Raw genomic sequence first — 9,244 nt, 5'->3', positions numbered from 1 at the left:
ATTATTTATTTTTTGACATGAGGCATTGCCTACTCCAGTCGTCGGGGCCCTGATTGGTGTCACACTTTTGCCCCAGCTAACACACCTGACTCCAATGATCAACTAATCATGAGTCTTCAGTTTAGAATGAGATTACGCTGAACAAAAATATAAACGCAACATGTAATGTCTTGGTCCTATGTTTCATGAAGTGAAATAAAAGACCCCAGAAATAATACATACATACACAGAAAGTGTGTTTCTCTCCAATTTTGTGGAGCAATAAGTTTACATCCCTGTTAGTAAGCGTTTCTATTTTGCCAAGATGTGGCATATCAAGAATCTGATTAAACAGCATGGCCATTACATAGGTGCACCTTGTGCTGGGGACAATAAAAGGCCACAGAAAATGTCCAGTTTTGTCACACAATAGAATGCTACAGATGTCTCATGTTTTGAGGGAGTGTTCAATTGGCATGCTGACTGCAGGAATGTCCACCAGGGCTGTTGCCAGATAATTTTATGTTAATTTCTCTAACATAAGCCATCTCCAATGACATTTTAGAGAATATGGCAGTACATCCAAACGGCATCACAACCTCAGACCAGGTGTAACCACGCCAGCCCAGGACCTATACATCCGGCTTCTTCACCTGTGGGATTGTCTGAGACCAGCCACCCGGTTAGCTGATGAGTATTTCTGTCTGTAATAAAGCCCTTTTGTGGGAAAAACTCGTTCTGATTGGCTTGGCCTGGCTCCCCAGTGGGTGGGCCTATGCCCACATATAGCTGCACCCTTGCCCAGTCATGTGAAATCCATAGATTAGGGCCTAATTTATTTATTTGAATTAACTGATTTCCTTATATGAACTGTAACTCGGTAAAAAAAATATGAAATTGTTGCATGTTGCATTTATTTTTAGTTTGGCATAGTTTAATCAGCTATGTTTGCTACTACCCCTGAGGGCTGTAGTTTCCCAGCCCATAGGCCAAAGGCAGGCAGATAGCGATATTGAGTCCTTTCCTAAAACATTCTCCATTAAGGCTGCAAATGAATCGATTTCCTACTAACATGCACCTCCATGCTAAAGCGTCTAATGCCTAGGAATGCTAGTCCTGGGTGGTGCGCATCTCGTTCAGCCAATCACTTTGCAGCAGGCTGTTTACCCTGGCTGAACGCGCAACATCAGGAAGTAGCATTAGCCACGAACATGAATGGTGGTGGAAATCAAATCATATCCAATTTTATTTACCATGTGCGCCGAATATAACCTTGAAATGCTTACTTACAAGCACTTAACCAACAATGCAGTTCAAGAAATAGAGTTAAATAAATATTTACGAAATAAACTAAAGTTTAAAAAAATTAAATAAAAAGTAACACAATAAAACAACAATTATGAGGCTATATACAGGGGGTACCGGTACCGAGTCAATGTGCAGAGGTACAGGTTTGTCAAAGTAAATTGTACATGAATCCCCGAGCCGACAAGGTAAAAATCGCCATTCTGCCTCTGAACAAGGCAGTTAACCCACTGTTCCTAGGCCGTCATTGAAAATAAGAATTTGTTCTTAATTGACTTGCCTACTTAAATAAAGGTAAAATAAAAAATAAATGTAGGTGGGGGTAAAGTGATTATGCATAGATAATTAACAGCGAGTAGCAGCAGTGTAAAAACAAAGAGGGGGGGGGGGTCAATGTAAATAGTCAGGGTGGCCATTTAATTAATTGTTCAGCAGTCGTATGGCTTGAGGAGAGAAGCTGTTAAAACTTCTCTAGGGCAGGGGGCAGCATTTGGAATTTTGGATGAAAAGCGTGCCCAAATTAAACTGCCTTCTATTCAGGCCCAGAAGTTTGGATATGCATATAATTAGTATATTTGGATAGAAAACACTCTAAAATTTCCAAAACGGTTAAAATAATGTCTGTGAGTATAACAGAACTGATTTGGCAGGTGAAAACCTGAGAAGAATCCATTCAGGAAGTTAGATTTTTTTTGTGTGTAGTTTTCTATTCAATGCCATTACAGTATCCATTGACTTAGGACTCAAATTGCAGTTCCTATGCCTTCCACTAGATGTCAACAGTCTTTAGAAATAGTTTCAGGCTTGTTTTCTGAAAAATGAGGGAGTAAGACCAGTCTGAATGAGTGGACCCTGCCGTATCAGAGCAGGAGAGTGCCTTTCTTGTTGACCTTTTATATTGACACGTTATTGTCCGGTTGAAATATTATCGATTATTTAGGCTAAAAACAACCTGAGGATTGAATATAAACATTGTTTGACATGTTTCTATGGACTTTACGGATACAATTTGGATTTTTTGTCTGCCTGTTGTGACTGCGTTTGAGCCTGTGGATTACTGAAGAAAACGCGCGAACAAAACAGAGGTTTTTGGATATAAAGAGAGACTTTATTCAACAAAGGAACATTTATTGAATAAATAAATGTCTGCTGAGTGCAATCATATGAAGATCATCAAAGGTAAGTGATTAATTTTATCTCTATTTCTGACTTGTGTAACTCTTCTACTTGGCTGGTTACTGTTTGTAATGATTTGTCTGTTGGGCTATGTTCTCAAATAATTGTAAAGTATGCTTTCGCCGTAAAGCATTTTTGAAATCTGAAACTGTGGTTGGATTCACAAGAAGTTAATCTTTAAACCTATGTAAAATAGTTGTATCTTTTCTGAATTTTTATAATGAGTATTTCTGTATTTGAATTTGGCGCTCTGCAATCTCACTGGATGTTGGCCAGGTGGGACGCTAGCCTCCCACATACCCTAGAGAGGTTTTAAGGAGCCTTTTGGTCCTAGACTTGACGCTCCGATACCACGTGCCGTGCGGTAGCAGAGAGAACAGTCTATGACTTGGGTGACTGCAGTCTTTGACAATTTTTTGTGCCTTCCTCTGACACCGCCTAGTATATAGGTCCTGGATGGCAGGAAGCTTGGCCCCAGTGATGTACTGGGCTGCACACACTACCCTCTGTAGCGCCTTATGGTCGGATGCCAAGTAGTTGTCATACCGGGCGGTGATGAATGTTTTAGGTACGACCCGGTCCACGGGGGATACAAGTGCCTTGCAGGCAGCATGGACCAGGGATGTGTAGCCTAAAGGCCATTAGAGGGCGATATTAATCTAGTATTGAGGGTTTCATTTCACCGTGCGTTTGGTCTATGGGCATTGCCAACCAGTTTTAGATTATTTTAACCACAGTTAGCAAATTAATTAGTTCAAAAACAAACATGTCAATAAATAATCAGTGGTGTAATGTAGTTAAGTAAAACATATTTTTAAGTAATACTTATGTAGTTTTTTGGGGGTATCTGTACTTTACTATTTATATTTTGTATATTTTGTACAACTTTTCCTTTTCCTTTACCACATTCCTAAAGAAAAGAATGTACATTTTGCCTGACATCCAAAAGTACTTGTTACATTTTGAATGGCTAGCAGGACAAGAAACTTGTCAAATTCATGCACTTAATCAAGAGAACATCCCTGGTCATCTCTACTGCCTCTGATCTGGTGGAATCATTAAACATAAATGCTTCATTTGTAAATTATGTCTGAGTGTTGGAGTGTGCCCCTGGCTATCTGTAAATGTAAAAAAAGAAAAAGAAAATGGTGCTGTCTGGTTTGCTTAATATAGGGAATTTTAAATGATTTTTACTTTTAATATTTGAAGTATATTTTAGCAATTACATTTACTTTTGATACTAAAGTATATTTAAAACCAACAACGTTTATATTTTTACTCAAGTCGTATTTTACTGGGTGTCTTTCACTTTTAATTGAGTCATTTTCTAATAATCTTTAATTTTACTACAGTGACAATTTGTTACTTTTTCCACCAGTGTAAATAATGTGATCATTATAGGCCAAATTAACAGCGTAATGGGTTGTTGTCATTGGAGAAGATCTTGCATCACTTATAGCAAAAGTTTGGTGGATTTCATTGATTGAAAAAAGTATATAGTATGCTGTTTGAATACATTTCAGTGACCTGTCAGTCGGATAAAAACATCTGCATTGAATCAGGTAGGCCTAGGTTTCATCATTAGAATAACATTGATCCAATTTGTCAATATGACAAGTTTTCTTATTGTCGATGGGGCTCCCCTCCCTCAGCCACTGCCTGTTAACAAGGGAGTACCCCAAGGCTCGTTCCTAGGCCCCGTTCTTCTCAATTTACATCAACAACATAGCTCAGGCAGTAGGAAGCTCTCTCATCCATTTATATGCAGATGATACAGTCTTATACTCAGCTGGCCCCTCCTGGGATTTTGTGTTAAATGCTCTACAACAAAGCTTTCTTTGTGTCCAATAAGCTTTCTCTGCCCTTAACCTTGTTCTGAACACCTCCAAAACAAAGGTCATGTGGTTTGGTAAGTAGAATGCCCCTCACCCCACAGGTGTGATTACTACCTATGAGGGTTTAGAGATTGAGGTAGTCAACTCATACAAGTACGTGGAAGTATGGCTAGAAGGTAAGTACCCTGTCCTTCTCTCAGCACATATCAAAGCTGCAGGCTAAAGTTAAATATAGACTTGGTTTCCACTATTGTAATCGCTCCTTTCACCCAAGCTGCCAAACTAACCCTGATTCAGATGACCATCCTACCCATGCTAGATTACGGGGACATAATTTATAGATTGGAAGGTAAGGGTGCTCTCGAGCGGCTAGATGTTCTTTACCATTTGGCCATCAGATTTCAAATCAATTCAAACTGTATTTGTCACATGCGTCGAATACAACAACTGTAGACATTACCGTGAAAGGCTTTATTGCCACCAATGCTCCTTATAGGACACATCACTGCACTCTTCTGTACACTGGACATCACTGTATACCTGTCGCAAGACCCACTCGTTGTTGATAATTTATAAAAACCCTCTTAGGCCTCACTCCCCCCGATCTGAGATATCTACTGCAGCCCTCATCCTCCACATACAACACCCGATCTGCCAGTCACCTTCTGTTAACAACATCCTGCCCAGGCAGACCAGCTATTACTGGATAGGGATCCGTAAGGTGGACGACGTGTGGACCTGGGTGGGGACCAATAAGACCCTGACTAAAGAGGCAGAGAACTGGGCAGACGGGGAACCCAACAACGGGGGGAACAACGAGGACTGTGTGGAGATGTACATCAAGAGAGAGGCGGACACAAGGAAGTGGAACGACGAGTCGTGTATGAAGAATAAGAAGAAGACGGCTCTGTGCTTCACAGTCTCGTGTCAGAGCGACTCATGTTACCATGGAGAGTGTGTGGAGACCATCAACAGCCACAGCTGTAAATGCTCTGAGGGCTTCTACGGAGAGCAGTGTGAACACGGTAAGCAAGCCCAGGATGATATAGTCCAATTGTCTAATACAGGCAGTATGAAACAAACTGAAATCAATATGCTCTTCATTGCCTCCTTCCAGCTAACAAGTTTGATCTGACCAGCACCTCAGACCTTAAGCAACATTTACAGACCTACAGGAACAGCAACAACACTCTCATATAGAGACCAACAACAATAAAAGCAGGAACAACTGCAGGAACAACTGCAGGAACAACTGCAGGAACAACTGCAGGAACAACTGCAGGAACAACTGCAGGAACAACTGCAGGAACAACTGCAGGAACAGGCTGGCTTTCTTTTCAAAGAAGATCTGCTGGTCACACCTGGATCACAGTTCCTCAGTATTGTAATGTAGTAGGTTAGATAGCCTTGAATCGTCTGACTGGGAGAGAGGTGCTACGTTGAGTATACAGAATCATCTGTTCTCATGATGGTCCTACAGAAAATGTATTTTTTCTCCCTAAGGGAGTTTTGTATTGAACAAATTGTTCACCACTGGCTGGTATATGACCACAAGTGGACACATTTCTTATGATACTGATTTTGACAGCTATTTTATACAAACTACAGAAAGTTATATATTGTCTTCCCCTGTATAATTATTTGTATTATCATAAATATATTTTTTATGATTTTACAAAACTGTGAAAACAATGCCTTTCAGTATTTAAGTTATATTTATTTTGAAACCACAGTCTGTGTGTTACAGAATGTCTTTTTAAATATAATAAATGTTTCAAACATTGTCAATAATGTTCTTATTTTTTCCATTATTTTCTGTCCAATGCTTTTTATAATAGCTGTAAATAAATAGTCCGTGGCTATCTGAGTTCAAATGTACCAACAGAGAGCAACATTACTTCAAATACACCAGTAGAATAAGAATAGGTAGAGTGGTACGAAAGGGTTCAAGAGGGCTTCGCTAAGCCCCACCCCCCTTGGTTACTTTAGCAACGTCTGACATTTTCACAGGAAGCCCAAATCCCCTTTCAACCACTGGCAAAATCCCCTCAGAATGATCCCAATATGTGTTTCTAATGAACAATAAACACAGACTACCCCTTAAAAATCAGGAAACTCTTGGGTATGTTGTGTCAGACTTCGCTAAGCGCCACGCCCCACTGGGTTACTATAGCAACCTCTGACATTTTCCCACTTGTTTTGTAATGTTTATGTCCAATGGCCGATGAGCACCGATACACATTTAATCTATAATTTCTCTTTCTCTTGACAAGGATTAAAAAGGATTTGTCAGTAGATTGTCGGGTTGATTCATGATGATAACTGCTAACTTGCTAGCTAAGATTTTGAAAGTATAATGTTGACATGATCAGTCCAATCAAAGCGACTGTAGATATAACGTGATTTGACGTCATTTTATCTGTGGCTAATGACCTTGAGCCTTCTTGGATGGGCACTTCTAATGTAAGTCTATGGCAGCACCCAAAAGTGCTAGACATTTCAAGGTTTTGTCTTAGACTTTGGGGTGACATAGTGTCCACATGAGTGACAGAACACTGAGCCAATCACGGCACAATGCTCCATATTTTCTGCTGGCTTGCCCCACCACCACAGAGAGCACTGAGCTAGGCTGAAACACCTGCATTTTTCTGCCTTACTCAAAAAAACAAAAAAGAGCCCATGTTTGTATGCAGCTTTTTAAAAACTCAAATAAATATAAATATACTTTTTTATATTGTTGGCAAACTGATATGTGACACGTATTAATGCCAAAATAACATGCAAAACAGGCAAGCCACACCCTCCCACCAAAACATTTTCATAACATCTTTTTCCCAAAAATGTGGGGCTCAAAACATGAATGACGGGTCACTACTGGTCACACCAGACACTGACTGGTTGTCTGATCCATGGCCCGGCATTCTTTTTAAGGTATCTGTGACCACCAGATGCATATCTGTAGTCCAAAGATTAAGGCCTCAATTGACTGATTTCCTTGTATGAACTGTATAATCTTTGAAATTGTTGCATGTCGTGTTCATATTTTCTTCAGTGTAGATGATACAGTATCTGTCACCTCATCAGTCACACCTGGACTTCATTACTACCTTGATTACTTACCATTTCAATCTAAGCTTGCAGGGTAGCCTAGTGGTTAGAGCGTTGGCTTAGTAATTGAAAGGTTGAAAGTTCAAATCCACATGCTGGCAAGTAAAAATCTGTTCTTCTTCCCCTGAACAGGCATCTAACCCACTGTTATTGAAAATAAGACTTTGTTCTTACCTGACCTGCCTAGTTAAATAAAAAAATTCTAGCCTGAAAGCTAACCCTCATTCTGGCTTTCACCAGCCGTCTTTCATCCTAGCCTGAGAGCAAACCCTCATACAGGCCGTCTTTCATCCTAGCCTGAGAGCAAACCCTCATACAGGCCGTCTTTCATCCTAGCCTGAGAGCAAACCCTCATACAGGCCGTCTTTCATCCTAGCCTGAGAGCAAACCCTCATACAGTCTTTCATCCTAGCCTGAAAGCTAACCCTCATACAGGCTTTAACCAGCCGTCTTTCACCCTAGCCTGAGAGCTAACCCTCATACAGGCTTTCTTCTTTCATAATAACAACCATATTTGAAGCCTAAACTAGATTTTTTTGGTATGGTTAAGTCCATGCTTCCACATCTCCCTTTTCTGGTTAAACATCTACAGGGCTTCTAAATTAAATAGCTTTGAAGATATCAACATCCTGCCCTTTTCCTCTGCATTTACAGTGTACGCCAACCTTTACAACAACCGTCATGACTACTAAAAATGTCACTGAAGTTACCAAGCAACACTGTTTATGATTACATTATTGAGTGGTTATACTCAAACATATGATAAACTGTTGGAAAGTGATTATTTATCCTCCTGTTATTGCTCATAACTGAGTCATACTAATTAGAATCCATTAGGGATATCAAACCTTTATCAGATGCCATGTTGAGATCTCTGTTTCCTCACCGGCAGCATTGACGTCTTGGCCTAAGGAATGGGGGAACTTCTAGGAGTTAAATAACCAGTTCTGCTGACGTAGATGTTCAGAGTGTAAGTGAGTCCATTCAGGAAGGATGTGAGCCATAGTAGTCAGTGCAGGCAGCCAACAGGAGTCTATAGTGTTGTTTCCCATCACACAGTCAAGGTTGTCTGTCTCCCTGTATCCTCATGACAACTTGTCTGTCTCCCTGTATCCTCAAGACAACCTGTCTGTCTCCCTGTATCCTCAAGACAACCTGTCTGTCTCCCTGTATCCTCATGACAAGTTGTCTTTCTCCCTGTATCCTCAAGACAACTTGTCTGTCTCCCTGTATCCTCATGATAACCTGTCTGTCTCCCTGTATCCTCATGACAACCTGTCTGTCTTCCTGTATCCTCATGACAAGTTGTCTTTCTCCCTGTATCCTCATGACAACCTGTCTGTCTCCCTGTATCCTCATGACAACCTGTCTGTCTCCCTGTGTCCTCATGACAACCTGTCTGTCTCCCTGTATCCTCATGACAACCTGTCTGTCTCACTGTATTCTCAAGACAACCTGTCTGTCTCACTGTATCCTCATGACAACCTGTCTGTCTCCCTGTATCCTCATGACAACCTGTCTGTCTCCCTGTATCCTCATGACAACCTGTCTGTCTGCCTGTATCATCATGACAACCTGTCTGTCTCCCTGTATCCTCTCAAGCTGTGCATATCCTTTAATAAAAATGCAGAAACACAGTAGTGGGTTAGTCAAATTCTACACACTGTTATAACAAAACCTAACTCAATGAAATGCACTTGAAATAGAGGTTGACTTGACATAGTACATTTGTCTACTGTTAGCTTACAATATTCAACAGATTATACACCCCACTCTTCATGACAACAAATGCTTGATGTGGTGTTAGCCAGACATTTCAAAGGAGTGAAAGAAACATTTCA

General features: G+C 40.5%; 1 protein-coding gene across 1 annotated transcript; it reads left to right on the top strand.

Annotated features, from left to right (window-relative positions):
* Window positions 1-4,378: 4,378 nt before the first annotated feature.
* LOC109883441 (L-selectin-like) lies at window positions 4,379-5,912 on the top strand. The gene is made up of 3 exons (XM_020475486.2): window positions 4,379-4,396; window positions 4,846-5,320; window positions 5,413-5,912. The coding sequence occupies exons 1-3, from the start codon at window positions 4,379-4,381 to the stop codon at window positions 5,493-5,495; spliced, it is 576 nt and encodes a 191-aa protein (XP_020331075.2). The 3' UTR covers window positions 5,496-5,912.
* Window positions 5,913-9,244: the final 3,332 nt, after the last annotated feature.

The sequence above is a fragment of the Oncorhynchus kisutch genome, linkage group LG13 (assembly GCF_002021735.2).
Source record: "Oncorhynchus kisutch isolate 150728-3 linkage group LG13, Okis_V2, whole genome shotgun sequence".
Classification (NCBI taxonomy): Eukaryota; Metazoa; Chordata; class Actinopteri; order Salmoniformes; family Salmonidae; genus Oncorhynchus; species Oncorhynchus kisutch.
This window is presented reverse-complemented; position numbering and strand designations above follow the sequence as displayed.

Excerpts from the sequence above, each read along its gene's own strand:
- LOC109883441 (XM_020475486.2), top strand. Across the intron at positions 5,321-5,412 it reads CGGAGAGCAGTGTGAACACG|CTAACAAGTTTGATCTGACC; the intron begins GTAAGCAAGCCC and ends GCCTCCTTCCAG.